The sequence below is a fragment of the Mchenga conophoros genome, linkage group LG13 (genome assembly GCF_057382185.1).
Source record: "Mchenga conophoros isolate Kocher_MC1m ecotype Shallow Benthic linkage group LG13, M_conophoros_male_GT1.1, whole genome shotgun sequence".
Taxonomy (NCBI): domain Eukaryota; kingdom Metazoa; phylum Chordata; class Actinopteri; order Cichliformes; family Cichlidae; genus Mchenga; species Mchenga conophoros.
In genome coordinates, this window is record NC_140538.1 from 19,352,094 (window position 1) to 19,371,419 (window position 19,326).

The 19,326-nt window shown below is 43.0% G+C and overlaps 1 protein-coding gene across 4 annotated transcripts; it reads left to right on the forward strand.

The window, feature by feature from the left end:
* Positions 1–435: 435 nt before the first annotated feature.
* Positions 436–17,070, forward strand: sack1b (scaffolding CK1 anchoring protein B). 4 transcript variants are annotated; one of them, XM_085297064.1, is made up of 7 exons: positions 2,071–2,377; positions 3,538–3,639; positions 4,210–4,683; positions 5,838–6,002; positions 6,487–6,611; positions 7,019–12,829; positions 16,218–17,070. In XM_085297064.1, exons 3-6 carry the CDS (start codon positions 4,234–4,236, stop codon positions 8,913–8,915), a joined length of 2,637 nt encoding a protein of 878 aa, XP_085153190.1. In that variant the 5' UTR covers positions 2,071–2,377; positions 3,538–3,639; positions 4,210–4,233; the 3' UTR covers positions 8,916–12,829; positions 16,218–17,070. The 4 variants fall into 4 exon arrangements, with proteins under 4 accessions (XP_085153191.1, XP_085153190.1, XP_085153189.1 ...); XM_085297063.1 differs by lacking the exon at positions 3,538–3,639 and having other exon boundaries at positions 7,019–12,637; positions 12,748–12,829; XM_085297065.1 differs by lacking the exons at positions 2,071–2,377; positions 3,538–3,639 and adding an exon at positions 436–553.
* The last annotated feature ends 2,256 nt before the right edge of the window (positions 17,071–19,326 follow it).

Here is a 19,326-nt window from a genome sequence, read left to right on the forward strand (position 1 = left end):
TGATTTAAGATTTAAGCAGTTGTCTACTAAGCCTGCTGCTTAGTCTCTAGAGATTTCTCAATATGGAAAACTAGTCAAAACATTTTTTTTTTACTCTCAAATACAAAAAGAGCAAAAAGCTATAGGAATGCAGCATGAGTTTTAAATGCTTCTAAGACTAATAAGTTCCTTCTTTATTTTGAGCGTACTCAGTGACAAGTTTCTTGCTTCAGCACTGATGTTTATCAAGACGTCAGAGCTGTAGTTAACTGATTACAGGCGCTGCACAGCGACATAACAACACACCACTTGCTCAGACTTGCCGGCAGGAGCTGAGAACAGCCTGAGGAACTGACCATGACTACAGGGATTGGGTGTCACAAAAGGTGACTCACAAGGAGGCCGATTAAGGAAAAGAAACTCCCTGCATACGTTACTTAATCCACACACACCCAGACTCAAGACAGAACAATGGTGCAGAGATTTTGTTCGTTGTGGTTTTACTTTTCAAGCGAAATCCTGGAGAACTACCCGAGGTGTGTGAGCCCTGACCCAGGAGCAGAGTGTCGACACTGTATGTAACAATGCCATTTTTTCATGAGCAAACATTCCCATGAATCTTTGACCAGAGACAAGTAATTTGGAATAATGTAATGAGACAGGCGCTTTTTTGATCAAGTCCCTCTTAAATAATCATCATATTATTGCTTTAATTTCTCAGCATTAGCTCAGTGAGACACATATATGTAAAAGAACTTGATTTTCATATCTTGGTCATATTATTAGGAACAGGTTACTTAAGACAGAATTTATTTACTGATTAAAAGAATGTGATGCACAGAAGAAAAAGAACTAGGCAAACTGATAAGCCATGGTAGTCTTAACTAGTTGGGACTGAATGTGCTTTAGCACACTGTGAAAGTTAATTGATAGTTAATTGAAAACAGAATAAGCAGTCGCTTAAATCGTTTCACTCTGCTGGACCTGTAATAGTGTTTGTGCTTAATAATTATTTTGCATCTAAGAGAAAAAAAAATCCATTTAGGATGCTGATAGGTTTTAGGAGTGCTGGTAGGCAGGTCATCTTTGGATGAGCCATTTTCTCCCATTTCCAGTCTTCGTGCTGTTGCAAGGATAATTCAAGCTATCTTTTGACTATCGGTTAAATGGATACCTCCTAAAATGTCAGACTGTTGTTTTTTTTTTTAACTTTCCCAGAGATTAAACAGACATATTTTCAAACTGAGGCTGCAGGGAGTGGACTGGAGGGGAGTCTGTTTCTCTAGGCACAGGCTTAATGGTTATTTCAGCTGTGGTGTTAGTTAATCAATTGTTGTTAAAGTCCTCAGCATGATATATAAACCTGAACTGGCCTGAAAAATGCTTTGAGGCTAATGGCATTTGGATACACCGAGACAGGGAGGTTAGAACACTGTTCTTGTCACACTTGGTCATTTCAGTTTAATAGTCAGCAAATAAAGTAATTAAACTGAAATTCAGGTCGTCCCTAATCCATGATAACACACTGTATACTGTAAACGGACGTGCAACAGAGAATACATTTGTCTCAGTCTGACACACACTTGGGTTCTGTAAATGTAAATGTGTAACAAACATCTTTTATGGATGTCTTGTTTATGTTAGACACATTATTTCGCAGTCACCCAGCCCTTGAACAAAGTTAAACTGGCTGTTTGAGTTGTTGTCCTTTAGACTCGTTCGCATCAGGTAAAATGCTTTAGTGATTGCGGCTTTGTTACCCAATAGCCCCTTTTTCATTACCAATTGAGTGCTGACCAAAAAGGACAAGGGATGTGACTTGTGTCAGCAAAATAAGTTTGAGTAGCTCCACCCTGACAATTCAGCCACAGGGGTTAAGATAATGAGTAATCTTTCTGGTTTGAGTTCACATGGGTTTATAGGAGTCATCTATGTGAAGACACTGCAAATGTTTTATTTGATTTTAAACCAGCATTCCTTGCCATACATAACAATAAATAGAGTCACACTCTAAAATTAAAATGTATTGTCTTTGAGGAGTGCTGTGCCGCTATTCCCGATGTATTAACAAAACCTCTTTGTGTCCGTCAATATGCTAGATTTTCGTCATTCGTCATGAACTTTGTACCCAAATACAGAAGGGGAGTGGCTTTAGGTCTGAAACAGGTTTATGACTCCCTGTGAGCGAGTTTCGAGTCTGATAATTTGCATGTTAGAACTGGAATCCACACCCTCAACCTGCAGACTGCTTATCATGTTGAGACACCTCTGCTTCTTTGTCTTTTTCAGTAGGCACACATGAGTCTCTAAACATTGAACATAAGTTGAAAGTATGTAAATGTAAGCGGGATATTCTGGGAGCAGTCAAGAGGATTTTCACAGAGTCAGGAATCTAAATGTAAGTCACTGTTATTGAGTATAAGATAACATTGTTGTGACTAGCTCACTAAGCTTTTGAAGCCGCTGAGAGACATTCAGCGAGCGGCTGTAAGAATATCAAATGCCTCGCTTTCAAATGAATGAACACTGGGAGATTTATGAATAAATGTAAACAGAAGCCGTTGTTATGAGGTGTGTGTCCTATGATTAAACGCGTTGCGATAACAGCTGCTCAGCCTTTTGACATTTCTGTTTACCAGAAAAGCAGCACAACCAAGCCGCACACTTGAAGGAGCTTTGATAACTGAGATCTAACTCAAAATGTAAATAACTGCGCATGTATAAAATCAGAATGTACAAGAAAGCTGAAAAGGTACCTGAAAACAGGTATAAGAAACAGCTGTACATAAGGTGATCTGTATGTTGGCAATGGTTCATGCTCTGCAGCAAAGTCGGCAGTGAAAGTATAATTTCCACTCACACTTTCCCATAGAGGAAAGTAAAAGCGAAAAGGGCGAGTGCAAATTTGACTCTACGCTCTCTACACTTAGCCAACATTAATGTGAAACTAGAGTGAAAAGCTTGAATGTTTAAATTGTAACACTCGTTTGTTCAGCCGACATGTGTTTGCATTAATCTGGTGAGACCTGATTGGACATATAATGTCAAATATAACAGGGAAGCACCTGGATCACCGAATTTATGAAAACCGTGGGCTTTAAAGGTTACAGTGTTTTTTTTTATTTCCTGTTGTCCAGTACTAATATTAACAGGGGCAATAGCTTTAAGCTGTCAATCTGTCAATCTAAACTCTAAAGGGGCAAAAGGGCACCCCAGTTTGAAGCGATTCACATTTAAACATGGAAGGAGCAGATATGGTGTTCAGTATTTCAAAACAGCTTTCAAAACCAAAATAAGTGTAAAACACAGACCAGATTTACCAGAGTACATTAAAAACCACTTAAAATATAAATCTACTGACAGCAAATTATCATGTAGTTCCTGGTTTAGCAATTTTATTTTGTGTTATTTATATAACATGGGCGTGCTGAAGCATGAGATATTTACCACCCTCTTCTCAAGTAATTTATCATATCTTATTATTGAGTGTTACTGAGGAAATGCTGGTTAGCTAATCAGTAAACAGCTCTTTGTACAGCCCCTGATTTCTTTTTCTAGTGGTGAGCTCACCTTAACGTCAGGTGAAAAACAACTACACCTTTCTAACCATCCAACCATGCTGGGTCTTCACGTTGATAAAAGTGACAGAAGTGAAAACAGGTTGGTTTTATTTACATTTCAACTGTACAGTGGAAATTCCTTGATGTGAATTTTTAAGTCTTTCAGGTTTCGAAACAGCGCCGTAAAAAACTGATTATATGTTGTTGAGGCAAACTGAAATACTTTCGCCGATTAGGCCTGTACACGCCATTAAAACAAACCATGTGTTGACCAGGACTATAGCTCACCTGGTTGAGAAGGCGATCCACATGCTGAGGCCTCCATCAGAGGCTCGGGTTAGAGTTTGCTTTCCTGTCTGTAATATGTTATAAGGCCTGGAAAATGCCTAAAATACATCTTTAAACATGCCTTTTAATATCTTCATCACCTCATAAACGATCTAGAACATTAAATAATTTACTGCTTTATATAAGAACACTGCCTTTAATGTACTCTTTGACCTTTCCATGCAAACTGTAGTATAGTTTAACATTAACAACTTTCCGCATACTGCATTACAGCTTACCTTTCCTCGTTAGGGTTGCCATGAGTCAACATGTTCCACCCTGTTGCACTGTTTGCTCTCTGATCCTCTAACATTATGTCATTGATTTTCATTTTCTATTACAGGTCCTACTGAAAAAGTCTGGAGCCATGGAGTCTCCAGAGTTTTCCCTGTTGTCCTCCTTGCGAGGTGAATTTAAATCAGAGGATTTCATTCAGCCTCACTATAAGGAGTCGTATCGGCTGGCAATTGATCGCTTGGTGAATGGCGGCAGAGACAGTTACCAGGAGTTCTTAAAAGGAGAACGGCTCGGGAGCTTTCTCTCCGAAGATGAGATCCTCTTCATCACTGGAAATGCAGAACAGCTCCCACCTCAAACCCAGACCGAGGAAATCAAAGATCCCTCGGATACCAAATCATCCTCTGGGACATATTGGCCCATGCACTCAGATGTGGAAACGCCAAATCTGGACTTAGGGTGGCCGGAGGTTTTGCATGAAATGTTACAGACTAATATAGATCTGCTCTTTCATCCACCGAGACTAAACAGCCCAACAATTAAAGAAGTCATCCGGAAGCACATTCAGGATGCAAGACAGGTAATCAGAGCTACCAGCAACAATGGACTGAGATATGCGGGCACGCATTGATCACAAAAGCATGTCAGAAGCACCTTTCTCCTTCAGGGAAAAGGAGTGTCTGCCTGGGCCAAAATCTGGTTCTGCAACTCACCATCATGAGAAATGAGTGTGTGAACTATTTTTATAGTAATTTCGATTACTGCATTATAAGAAGCAGTTTACACCTCAGTAAACAGCCTGTGTCAGTTTTGCGTAGTGGACGATTGCTTTTTTAAAAGTCTGAGCTGACTGTTAATTAAAGCAGCATGTTCACCAGAAAATGGCAGGAAAGTATCAACATAAGTGATCAATGCGTGCCCGCATATCTCAGTCCTAAAGCTCACAAAGCGCTAAAGAACCCACCCCCTCACTTCTCATGCTAGTGAAGTGTAAAGAAAACGGAACTGGAATAAATCTTTAATGAAACAGAGCAGCTGCACTGTCTCAAGCCTGTCCAGACAGCAACTTTTAATTTTTAAATAGTGCATATATGAAAGTGCATTGGAGATCACACACAGTCCAGGCACAATATGTATTAAAGTAACACTCAGTAAAGTCACACATAGGTTCATTACATCCTGCAGTAACACAGTGTGATAGTGCTATTTTCAAAGCGTCCAGGAATTTCACCGTCTGCATTATCATTAGGAACCTTTTATGTACACTTACTGAACCTGAAGTGAAATCAAAGAACGAAGCAAAAGGGCTCTAGTTTGGTCCCACTCACAAAAATGTTCCAGGAGTGACTGAAATGGATTTGAGATCAATGGATGGCTGTGGCTCAGGAGATACTGAATCTCAAGTTGCCCCTGATGCATCCATTGGAGTGTGAGTGTGTGCATGCCTGTTAGACAAAGTGCTTAGGTATAGAAAAAGTGCCTGTGTGAATGTGCATGTGATTGGGTAAACAAGACTTGTGGTAAAAAGTGCTTTGAGTGCTCCAAACATTTAAATGTATTGATTATAGATAAGCACATGTAGCCGTTTATCGTGTCCCTTTTTCTTCAGCATGGAATCATGTTGGAGACTTTGTTCATAAGTGATTTTTCAGAGTCTCATTTAAGGCAATTTACCATTTATGAGCTTGCAGATGTCAGATTGATTTACTATTCACTGTTGATTTGTCCTTGCAGGTCATTGCCATTGTAATGGACGTGTTTACTGATGTGGATATATTCAAAGAAGCCGTCGACGCTTCAATACGGGGAGTCCCGGTTTATGTGCTTTTGGATGATTACCATTTGAAAAGTTTCCTGACAATGGCTGAAAACCAAGATGTGAAACTCCAACAACTGAGAGTAAGTTTAGGATGGAATGGATTTATTTGATGTTTTGGCTGTGCATGCATTCTTACATGTAAATATTATCTTCCCAGGCTTAAAATGTTTTTAAAGTTCACAATAATTAAGAAGATAGTTTTCAAAAAATTGTGTTTATTGCCATATGCAAAGTAACAAATGACCTTTTTTAAAAAAAATAAACCTTAACTTTAAAGCGTTAAATTATTAGTAAATCTGGTTAATCCTGTTTTTGGGTGGAGTTGTAATTACTGGAGAGAGATTACAACGACTCAAACACACCTACAAAGTTCCTTTTAAATAGAAATTACATGCCAACAGCAACAACAACAACTCGACGATTCAACAAATAATCGGAATGATTCTGTACAATATGCATGCCTGTATCACATATTAATTTCCTCTTTGACATATTATTACCACTTGTAAAATGTGACAGTCATACATATGTTCTGACACTCTCCTTTCATTGCTCTGATTGCAGAACATGAGGGTGCGCACCGTGAAAGGTCAGGATTACCGCTGTCGATTAGGAGCTAAATTTCATGGTGCAATGGAGCAGAAGTTTCTTTTAGCTGACTGTCACACAGCAATTTACGGCTCATACAGGTAAACAAAACTGCAATACAACCGGAGCTGTGGTTGAGACCACTGAGGTGCACACAAAAAGCTTTCAGCACTATATTTGTTCTGGCTCTTTACAAAATTTCTGTCACAGTTAGTATTTATTATTTGTTTCAGCTTTTTGCTGTTTATTAATGTGAAAAGCTTGTAGAAAATGTGACTGCACTTATAGTGGAAAAAAAAGTTTCAGTATTCCAGGTGTTGTAAATGTATTTTACTAGTGTACTTAGAGTCTGTAAGTGCAAACCTTTAAGTGAAAGGTTTTCATTTAAAGTGAAAGCCTTTCAGTTTGAGACTAACAACTATTTGAGGATAACAAATCTAAGCTGTAAACCAAGGGAAACAAATCAAAATACAGTTTTTTATACAAGTATTTTCCTGTTTGTTTACAGTTTCACCTGGTCATTTGAGAAGATCAATCTGAGCATGGTTCAGATCATCACAGGACATCTGGTGAAGTCCTACGATGAGGAGTTTCGAACCCTCTATGCCCGATCGATCGTGCCACCTGAACTATGTCCTCCAGAGGGTTTGCTCCAACGAAACGGGTCACTTGGGCAACAGATTTTACCAAACTGTCATTCTGCTCCAAATCTTCAGCGGAGGGACATGTTGAGGCAAAGTCTGGACACAGTCTATCGGAAGACTCGTGAGAGGAACCTTGGTCAAAGAGATTATGAAGAGAGGCTGTTTGAAGAGGAAGATTACAAACTTAGACCCTTGATGGAAAATGGCATTGGTGTTCAGGAATTTCAATCGGTGGAGGAGATGAACTTCTTCAAAAGGCACAGCTATGCTGGAGAGAGGCAAGATGGACACGAATCCATCCCACAGAACATCAAGCCTAGAGGGAGCAACTGGAATATCTCTAGAGATGGAGCAAACAACTATGCTATGAATAATTATTTACAAGTGCCACAGATACACAGAAGTCACAATTTGCAGTCTTACAACGGAAATGACAAACGAGTTCTATCCAAGCAGCAGAACATGCCAACATTGGAGAATATGTCCAAGTCCTATATGCGTACATTGAGGATCGAGTCATATCTTAATAATCCTGATGTCCCATTTGGGGACTCTTGTGACTATTTAGACCAGTTTGAACAACTGGACAAAGCTAGCCCGTTCATGCAGGGAGGGATGAGGTCCTCTCTTGCTCTCAGGCCAACCGTACAAGAACAAATGGAGGCAAACAGATATCTACATACTTCTAGTAGTCTTAGCCCCACAAAAAACAGTCATTTACACTACTCATCCATGCAATGGACTCCAACAGGAGCAGGCTATGATACAGGTAGAAACCCTTATCATTCATATGCCAACCTGAGCCGAGCTAAAGACAGGCAAATAATCACAAACCCTAACATTTTCAGTGACAACTGGGTCAAAAGGCACAGTGTGGCAGATCCGAGATCAAGCACACACGAATCATCAAATCACATGTACAATGCTTTTGTAAGGATGCAAGAAGGCCAAAGTGAAGCAGCAATGACTGCACTGAATGGAGGACATGGGTCAAATCTAAATGAAGATCAGAGACCTGTCTCCCATTATGATGTCAAGAGCATGACAAGCACAAAGAGTCCCAGTGGCCCCATTTGGCAGGAGCCACCGGCCCGGGCTTTGTCAGCAGCAGCCCTGGATGTGAAAAGCAAGGATTTGACTGATAAATCAAACCGCACAGGTGCTAAGAAAATCACATCTTTGCTGAACATACAAGAGAAAAAAGAGAATTCAATTAGGAACTCAAAAACACCAAGTCTCACGTCAGCGGACAGCTCAGACACTCTGACTGCTGAGGATGAGGAGAAAACATCAGTTATAGAACAAAAACATCTCCCAAGCAGAAGCATTTCTCTCAGTTACTCCTCAGAGCGCCAGAGGAACAAGGTGGAGGGCATAAAATCTTTAAAATCGCGATTCCAAGCTGAGAAAGAACAACAACCTCCGCAGAGCGCTCTCTCCAAAACCACCACACAGAAGAAACCCAGCATTTTTGACAAAAACACAAGGCCTGGATTTCACTCAAGCAGCTGGAGCAAAGACCGAGGAGGTGAGAATCGCCTGTCGAGCAGATTTGAGCCTTTCGGCTCATCGGAAAAGAAAACCTCTCTACGCACTCCACACAGCTTCAGAATCAAACCGTCCCAGGAGAAGTCCAAAAGCCTTCCAAAAGGAGAGGCAGCTATTGAACTCAACAGCACTCAGGCTGCCAGTGGACATCATGAAAACAAGCTGGAGAAATTCTTTCAAAGAGTGGGAAATTTTATACACAAGAACAAGTAGCGACGTGTCTTAGCATTACGCACACTCTTCACAGGTCAATAACTACTAATGCACATGTGATTGGTAATGTTTATACATGTAGCTTTGCACTTTGCTGCGTTAAGAAAATGTTTTGGCAAACAGAGTTTACGTCTTTACTGGTTTATAGGTGCACTGATGGATGCCATATATTGGCAATCTGGAAATACAATTGTCAAGCTGCTTTTGTGTCTTTCTTCTACTTGAACTTCCTAACAAATTCACTGTCAGAATGTGTTTGGGGATGCGTACCTTTTTGTTGTTTCAAAATGTCACAAAAGTATAAAATGTATTGCTGCAAGTGCATACACATACCAAGGTGCTGTTACTACTGCCAAAGCCACATGAATGTTGACGGGTAAGTTACAGAATAAACATTGCAAATGTCCAAAAAAACAAAAAACAAAAAAAAAACAAAAAAAAACAAACATTGCAAATGCTACAGGTGTCCAAGATAAGATATGATGGAGCACATCCTGTGTCAGACAGGTTTTGCCGAATGCTGGGAGGGTGCAATACTTCTGTAAAACATGTGCTGTATTTTCTTAATAAAAATTTGCATCACTTTTAATATATTGTATTCAGGAAAATGAAGAACACTTTCTTTATTAACTCATTGCTTTTAAGAGATTCATCATAAGAGTTTGTTTTAATTCATGGGTTTTGTGCCTTAAGTCAAAAGTCAATGTCCCACACTTGACTCAAGGTGCAAGCCTGTCTCTAGGCAATATGTTCGTATATTCTTCATCCTGGCGTTGTTCCCGCTGGTGCAGGGTCCGCTCTTCGGCAAAGGTTTCTCCATTTGGTTCTGTCCAAGGCGTCCTCCTTAATTTTGTCCATCCACCGTTTCTTTGGTCTGCCTCGAGGCCGGCATCTTTCTGGGTCGATCATCATTGCCGTTTTTGCTACAGAGTTCTCATCGCTTCGAATCACGTGTCCATACCACCTCAGGCGGGACTCAAACATCTTTTCCTTAATTGGGGCTACACCTAGTCGCTTCCGTATGTCTTTGTTCGTAACATGGTCCCGTCTTGTAATTCCGAAGCTCCATCGGAGCAGGGCTACTGGGCGGGCCACCGCTTTGTAGATTTTTCCCTTGAGTCGATCTGGCATTCTTCTGTTGCAAAGGACACCAGTGACCTGTCGCCATTTTAACCAGGCTGCATTTATTCGTGCTCGGACATCGGAGGTTATATTTCCATCGTAGCTGATGACTGAGCCCAAGTAGCGGTCTTCTTCAACTCTTCGCTGTCAGTTATGATGGTGCCATCAGTTTGGGGGCCTCCTTCCAGGTATTCGGTCTTTTTCGTATTGAGCCGCATACCGTATTCATCGAGCCGGGTCTTCCAGAGTTGTGTCGTCGTTTGGGTCTCTTCTCTGTCTTTGCTGGCGAGGAATACGTCATCGGCAAAGAGGAGAGACCATGGACGAGGTAACTGGAGCTCGGCCGTGATGGTATCCATACATAGAATGAAGAGGAGGGGTGACAGAGCTGACCCTTGGTGGACCCCAACTCTAACTGGGAAGGGAGGTGATAGTCCAGCGGTGCATCGGACTGAACTGGTGGCGTTGTCGTAGAGGAGCTGTATCCATTTGATGTACGCCTCAGGGACACCATGCGATCTTAGGGAGTGCCATATGAGGCCCTGTCGAAAGCCTTTTCAAGGTCTAGGAAGGCAATATGTACCGTCTTGTTCTTTTCCCCTGTGCTTCTCCAGCAGGAGTCGGGCGGCGTGTATGGCGTCAGTTGTTCCACATCCCTTTACAAAACCGCATTGGTTGGGGGTGACGTTGACAATTTCCCGAAGACGTGCATCGATGACTCTTTCGAATATTTTCGTCGTGTGACATAGTAGGCGGATAGGACAGTAATTTGAGCATTCGGCTACATCCCCTTTGTTCTTCCATATGGGTATGGTAATGCTGGTTATCCAGACCGTTGTTCGTATGTTCGTATATTACTACATTGATTTTCTAATTTGATTGTGTTGACACACAAACACTGGCTGTACTCTATGCTATGAGTGCCTCGGGCTGGTGGGGAGCACACCACATGAGTTATTGTGTATTCAATCAGACCACAATCTTTTAACCAAGTGGCAAAATATTTGCTCTTATTTTATTCTCTTTAGGAAAAGCAGTAAATATTTTTAATGATATGACAACAACAACAACAGCATTTTTGTGACCTGTCAGGTATAATAATTAACTTCATGCATAGCATAGATTCAGAGATCTTAATAGATATGTTATTCAAAACAAGCACCCAGGAAATAATGGTAAAGCATCCAGTGCACATGCATTTACACTTTGCCTTGAGTGTAAATGCATGTAAACTGCAGCAATTCATCTCTCGTTTTCATTATTCAAGTATTATTTCTATACAGTTAATATACAGTGACAAGCTCACTGCACAGGAGTATTTAAAAAAGAATTCAATATGCTGAACTTGCCAGCTGTGAAGCTTTGTTTATTTGCAGTATTCCTGAAATTATTTTTGTTAAATATATGGAAAAAGCTAGAAATTCTTATTGTAAAAAGAAAGAAAATTACAGTATTTGACGTGTTTTTTTTTATGTTATCACATGTCATTAAAGACAGTTGGTCAGCCTCATTAAAGTCAACATTTAAAGATGGATAATTTAGATTAGGTAAAGAAAAAAACAGATAATAATAAAGTAAGACAATGAGTACTTACAGTTTTTGCCCGTTGCTTGAACACTATAAACCCATGCTTAGACTAAAGTAACACAACTTGAAGCTTTTGTTACCATACCTCAAACACATGTACCCATACCTTAAACAAAAGCGCTCCTTTGCACCCTAGTTGCAATTATGCAACACACTTACTCCTTTATGCAACACACATGGTCCTGCATACTACACTCCATTTCATACATAAGACACTTTGTTCACAAAATTAAATTTCAGGGTGCCATTTGGAAAACACATGTATCCAAAATACAAAACACATCGGGTAATTGCAACCACTCAAATACACACCTGAAGGACCTTACTTGCAAAACTGAACACCAATTAGCCAACTACAAAAAGCCCTCAGTTTAGCCAATTCAAGAACTTTGCAAGCATGGATGGAGGAAGAGCAAGAGGAAGAGGAGGAGGAGGAGGTCGAAGAGGAGGTCAAAGAGGCCATGCACAGACCCATATTGCTGATGATATAAGAGCAACTTTGGTGTCATCAACCAGGGCCTGACTATGAGGGAAGCTGGGCAGAGAGTCCACCCACATCTAAGCCGCTTCACAGTGGCATCTGTAATAAGAACATTCCGACTAGAAAACAGGTCTGTCTTCACCTCTCTACCTTCTACTCTACTCTACAGTATATCACATTACCATATCAAGTGTACAGGGTATTGCAAGGTGCTAATGCTCCTTTTGCAGCCAAAGTGGTAGTTTCTGTGAAACATACCATGATTACTTATATTGAAGTACAGTGTTGTACAGTGGATGATACAGTATATACAGTAAAGTACTGTAAGAAAAATAAGCAAAGCGATGACAATATGTGGTTGTATTCCTCTAGAATGACTCGAAGACCTTCTGGGGGAGGACGCCAACGCATGTTCACACAACAGCAGGAACTTGCTGTTGAGGACCTAGTGAGGGCAGACAATGCCATCCGTCTCCACCAGCTACGAAAGCAAATACTTGCAGACAGGCAAGTGTTCAACAACATAAACCATGTGAGCATCACCACCACCACTGCATTTCGTTGCCCTGTACCTGTGCATGTGCAATGACAGTAAAGTTGAATTCTATTCTATTCTATCACACGCATCTTGAGAAAACACAGCATCACCATGAAGCAGCTCTACAGAGTCCCATTTGAGAGGAACAGTGACAGGGTCAAAGGACTTCGAGCTGAATATGTACGGGTAAGTGTAACTGTCCTTTACATGTATCAGAATCAGAATCAGAATCAGAATACTTTATTGATCCCTGGGGGAAATTATTTTTTGTTACAGTGCTCCATTTTAAACCAACATTAAGACAAGACAGACAATACGCTAACTAAGAATAGTACAATATATACATATATATACATACATACATACATAAGTCACTTATAAATAAATAGTTGGAAAAGAAACATGTGTAGCTGTAGCAGCAAACAGTGTGTTAAGTGGATGCGTTGTACAGGGAGATGGCCACAGGCAGGAATGATTTCCTGTGTCGTTCAGTGGTGCTTTTCGGTAATCTCAGTCTCTCACTGAACGAGCTCCTGTGACTGACCAACATGTCATGGAGTGGGTGGGAGGTGTTATCCAACATTGTCTTTATCTTGGACAGCATCCGCCTCTCCGACACCACCTTGAGGGAGTCCAGCTCCATCCCCACAACATTGCTGGCCTTACGGATCAGTTTATTAAGTCTGTTGGCATCTGCGACCCTCAGCCTGCTCCCCCAGCATGCAACAGCATAGAGGATCGCACTGGCCACAACAGACTCATAGAAAATCCTCAGCATTTTCTGGCAGATGTTGAAGGACCTCAGTCGCCTCAAAAAATAGAGACGACTCTGGCCCTTCCTGTAAAGTGCTGTGGTGTTTTTAGCCCAGTCCAGTTTATTGTCAATGTGTACTCCAAGGTATTTATAGTCCTCCACAATGTCAACACTGACCCCCTGGATTGAAACAGGGGTCAAGTGTTTCCTGGTCTTCCTGAAGTCCACGATCAGTTCCTTGGTCTTTGCCACGTTGAGCTGCAGATGATTCTGCTCACACCACGTGACAAAGGAGTCGACCACAGCCCGGTACTCTGTCTCATCATCCCTGCTGATGCATCCAACCACCGCAGAGTCATCAGAAAACTTCTGAAGATGGCAGGTCTCTGTGCAGTGGCTGAAGTCTGTGGTGTAGAGGGTGAAGAGGAAGGGGGAGAGGACAGTCCCCTGTGGTGCCCCTGTGTTGCTGATCACCTTGTCAGACACACACTGTGGGAGACGTACATATTGTGGTCTTCCTGTCAGATAATCAACAATCCAGGACACCAGAGAAGCATCCACCTGCATCGCTGCTAACTTATCACCCAGGAGGGTCGGCCTGATGGTGTTGAAAGCACTGGAAAAGTCAAAAAACATGACCCTCACAGTGCTCGCCGGCTGGTCCAGATGGGTGTAGACACGATTGAGCAGGTAGATGATGGCGTCCTCTGTTCCGAGACGAGGCTGATAAGCGAACTGAAGGGGATCCAGATGTGGTCTTACTATGGGTCGCAGCTGGTCCAGGATGAGCCTTTCCAGGGTCTTCATGATGTGGGAGGTCAGTGCCACGGGCCTGTAATCCTGGGGGCCACTGGGACGAGGCGTCTTTGGTACAGGGACGAGGCATGATGTCTTCCACATCACCGGGACCCTCTGCAGACTCAGACTCAGCATAAACAGTTTATGAAAGACTCCACACAGCTGGGGGGCACAGGTCTTGAGGACAAGGGGACTCACTCCGTCTGGTCCAGCAGACTTGCCTGAGTGAAGTCTCCTCATTTGCATCTCAACCTGGTATTGAGTGAAGGTGATGGGTGGGGGAGGGGTGTCAGGAATCTCACAGGAGGCAACATGTGAAGAGAGAGGCTGGCACAGTGGTGTGGCTCTGGATTCCAGGCTGACTGCAGGTGAGGTTGTGGGGGTGGGAGCAGACACTGTGGTGTCGAATCTATTGAAAAACAGATTCAACTCGTCGGCTCTATTCTCACCTCCCTCAGCTCCCCTGCTGTTGGTTGGCCTGAATCCAGTGATGGTCTTCATGCCCCTCCACACCTCTCTCATGCTGTTCTGCTGGAGTTTCCACTCCAGCTTCCTCCTGTAATTGTCCTTAGCCTCTCTGATCTTGTCCTTTAGTAACACCTGGATCTTCCTCACCTCCTCTTTGTTGCCCCCTCTGAAAGCCCTCTTCTTGTTGTTGAGGAGGGCTTTGATGTCCTTAGTCACCCACGGCTTGTTATTTGGGTAACAATGAACAGTCTGAGCTGGAACAATGGAGTCGGTGCAGAAAGTTATGTAGCCTGTGATACACTCAGTAAGCCCATTGATGTCCTCGGCGTGAGGCTCACAGAGTGTTTCCCAGTCGGTCACCTCGAAACAGCCCTGTAGTTCCGCTATTGCCTCCTCTGACCACCTCCTAACAGTCCTGGTGGTCACAGGTTCCCTCCTCACAATTGGCACATAGCGGGGGGTGAGGTGAATCAGGTTATGATCTGACCTACCAAGTGGGGGGAGGGAGGAGGAGCTGTATGCATCCTTGACGTTAGCATACAGTAAGTCTAAAGTTTTCTCTCCCCTGGTGGGACAGTCCACATATTGTTTGAATGTTGGTAGTGTATTGTCCAGTGATACATGGTTGAAGTCACCCGAGATCACAATAAAGGCACTCGGGTGCTGAGTCTGTAGCCGAGCTATGGCAGAGTGGATAGTGTCACATGCAGCTGTGGGGTTAGCAGAGGGGGGAACATAGACAGCCACCAAGATGACGTGAGAGAATTCCCTGGGTAAATAATACGGCCTGAGTCCAACAGCACACAGTTCAGTGTCCGGGCAACAAATCCTTTCTTTGATTGTTATGTTGGCAGGGTTACACCACCGGTTGTTAACTAAAACAGCAAGCCCACCTCCTTTACGCTTACCGCTAGCGATGCTGTCCCTGTCCGCCCGAACAGTGTGGAAGCCTTCCACGGAAGCATTCTCATCGGGAATGTCCTGGTGCAGCCATGATTCGGTGAAACACATCAGGCTACACTCTCGGTATTCCCTCTGACTCCGTACCAGTGCTGAGAGCTCGTCGATTTTAATTGCCAACGATCGCACATTTCCCATCACGATAGACGGCAGACACGGTTTAAACCTCCTCCTCGCTTCGAGCCTCCGCTGTCTCACCGTCACCTTTTTTCTTCTCTTCTGTCCTTGACCTCTGCATCCCCGATGTGTTTTCCTCCAAATTTCAGCTGGTACTTCTGCGGGCCTGGCCAGCGAGCCGGCCGGCATCAGGGCGATCAGCTGATCTCTGGAGTAAACAGTCCGTGCGTGTAGGAGATGTGCTGCGGTCCCGTTCCTTGATAAAAGTAACAGTTCCACGGCCACCAGAAGAACAAAAACTCTCTCAATCCTCTCAATGTACAATACAGTATTGGTGAAATCCAGTAGCAGCTGAATATGTACCATATCAGTACCACATGGATCCACTCTGAGAGCTACACAGGTACCTGTGTGATGGGGTGAGGGTTCTGTATGTGTAGCACTGTAGTACAGTAATATGTTCTCTTTTTTTTACAGAGAATCTTGGCCATGGATGGAGCTGCACAGCCTCATGAATTCATTTTCATTGATGAAGCTGGATTTGACCTGTGCAAAACAAGATGACGGGGTCGTAATGTAATTGGCCAAAGGGCAATTGGGGTAGCGCGGGGGAAATATCACATTGTGTGCCGCCATAAGCCTTCGAGGGCTTCTGCATCATCATACAAAACTAGGTCCATACAATAGCCAACATATACTCACATTTCTAAATGCTCTCCATGATATAGTTGTACAGAACAGAGCAGATCAGCCCATGTTTGTAGTGATATGGGATAATGTCAGTTTCCATCGGGCTGCTCTGGTCCAGGCCTGGTTCTCCAACCACAACCAACTTGAAGTGGTATACTTGCCCCCTTACTCACCATTTTTAAACCCTATAGAGGAATTTTTTTTGGCTTGGAGATGGCGTGTATATGACCGCCAACCACATGCCCGCATGCCTCTTCTGCAGGCAATGGAACAGGCCTGCGGCGACATTCAGGTGACAGCAATCCATGGATGGTTTCGACATGCAAGAGGATATTTTCCCCGGTGCCTAGCAGGAGAAGACATTGCTTGCGATGTCGATGAGGTCCTGTGGCCAGACCCCAAAAGACGGCGGGATCCATGAGCCCACGTATGCACAATTGTCATGATTTTTTGTGTTTACAGTATGGTGTTTTTTCTATTACTGTATTGTGTTTTTTTTTTTTTTTTGCTTTATCTGAATTCATGGTACTGCAATGTACAGTGCTGCAATGTACAATATTGAGTCCTATTGGCTTTTTTGGTTGTTTGAAAATGTGTCTCCTGAAAATATGCCTTCTGAATAAACAATGAACATCAAAGACTGCAGTGTTTTATATAAAGTAGACTAGTGTGTTCCCCCTGATCTGTAAGTGTTTGCATATGATGCAAGTACGTGTCACTTTGTCAACAGAGTTACATTTTGACAAAGGAATGTTAGGTTTTGACAGCAGAGTTTAGGTTTTGAGAGTAGAGTTTCAATTTGGCACAGATGTGAATGGTATATTTCCCAGTGTTGTGTCATGTTTATTTGTGTTTGGAGTTTTGGCACAATGAGCGAAGTTTTGCAAAATGTGTTCAAGTGTTGCACACTTGGACAAATGACACTTCCAGGCGTGCATGAGTTCAGAATCGTTCTCTTTACTTGCTCATTTGCAACTGCAAATACAAAACACAAGCACTTCAGTTCAGCGTAACTGCGCTCTGCAGGCTATCTGTGCAGTAGAACACACAGGACCATTTTACATATAACTACTGAACACGTGTTAACAAAGTACTCATTTACTCAGTATTTTCCCACCAATGTTCATATTACAATATTCTGCACACTCATATGCTCCTCCAACTAGTATTGTTGCGCATGGAGACTACCCTCTCGATCCCCTCATTACATCATTTGCGATGTGACATCCCGTTTAACACCAGTTCAGGTACATCATGTAAATCACAAACTCCGACATTAGCGTTGTGTTCCATTAATGACAGTACCTTACTCTAATACATTTCTCATACGTCAACATCATTCCGTTTATCAACACATAACTTGTGCTCACCTGCAAATACAAAACACAAGCACTTCAGTTCAGCGTAGCTGCGCTCTGCAGGCTATCTGTGCAGTAGAACACACAGGACCCCAAGGCTGCCCGATTCAGTGCCTGCGTGAGCCCAAAGCTGCCCGATTCAGTGCCTGCGTGGGCACCACCCGTGGGAATCATCATTGATCAGAGTATCCTAGCTATATTGCCAGTTATCACAGTATGTGTCAGAAATAGTAATACAGAACTGAACGCATAACATAACAATGATAAGAATGCATGAGATTATGGAGGGGGGGCAATATCTATTACAATACTTCCATCTGTGCCCACCCATTACATGAGTCCCACACTCTCCCCTCCAAAAATGAATGTCATCCCGACATTAGAGATTTTTTCCAGAATGCATGTCTTCAACAGAAGGTTACAGCAGTAGCTTCACTGGGAGTCAGCCTCTCAAGATACGTTCTGTCCGGTAACAGTCTTTGGCATGACATACATCTCCCCCTTCATGTCATGTACCAGCAACAGACACTACTGGCCAGGCAATGTCTGTAAAGTCTCTCCGCCACACAGGCGTGCTCTGTATCAGGCTGAAGGTGTAGACCTATCACTCTACCATGTAACCTTTTACACAGACACACATTTACTGCTGTATATCTCACATACAAGCCAGTATCTCTCTATGTGTAGCTAGTCTGGTTCTGGTATTCCCTGTTTAACTCATGTGAACTATTAAACAAATACATGCAGTTGTTGCTCTGTCAAATTTGCTCTTTTTAACATTTGCTACTGTGAACACTTCCCTTTCTGTTTAAACTGTCACCACAGTAAACTCAACATGTGACAATGAACTTAGTTTTTTTCTCTTAGCTGTGGACATCACTTGTGTCTGTTTATGACTGATGGCTGACCTAAGGTGTCATACGTGAGTGTCTTGGGTGGATTTCTGCATCGGAAAGGATACTTTCTTGTGGGAACTGGCTGTGAGTTGGGCTCTCCCTCGTCTTCTTCATCAGATGACGACACCTGTCCTTGACTTCTTCTGTTCTCCTCCCCAGACAGCTCACTTCGCCCTGCCTCCTCCTCCTCTGCACTTGACTCCAGTCCACCTTTTCCACCCTCGTCTAGGCACTCGCTGCTGACACCACCACTTGACAGTTCTCCGTCAGCTTCTTCTGGCTGGAACTCCTCTGCCTCTGCCCTCAGCTGACTCCTGATCTGGGTGGGTGATTCCGCAGCTTGTGTGGTGATAATTCCCCAGTCACCCTCATCCTCTGAACCGCTGTCGTGGTCACTCTCCTGCTGCTTTTCTTGGGTCTTTCCTTTTCTTTGTTGTTTGGCATCCTCCTTCCCATTCTTGTTTTTCTCCAGCTTCTCCTCCTGGACGGGGAGAAAGTCACAGGGCAGTAGGAGGTTCCTGTGCAGAACTCTCACTTTCCCTGGTCCTCTCTCTGGCTGTACGGCATAGACAGGGCTATCTTTGTGCTTTCTTTCTAACACGACATGTACTCGCTCCTCCCAGTAAGACCTTAGCTTTCCGG

Bases quoted from the DNA above. Each gene is read 5' to 3' on its own strand.
- sack1b (XM_085297065.1), top strand. From the start codon at position 4,234: ATGGAGTCTCCAGAGTTTTCCCTGTTGTCCTCCTTGCGAGGTGAATTT. The intron at 4,684-5,837 runs GTAATCAGAGCT...TTGTCCTTGCAG, and splicing joins ACATTCAGGATGCAAGACAG to GTCATTGCCATTGTAATGGA. The intron at 6,612-7,018 runs GTAAACAAAACT...GTTTGTTTACAG, and splicing joins GCAATTTACGGCTCATACAG to TTTCACCTGGTCATTTGAGA.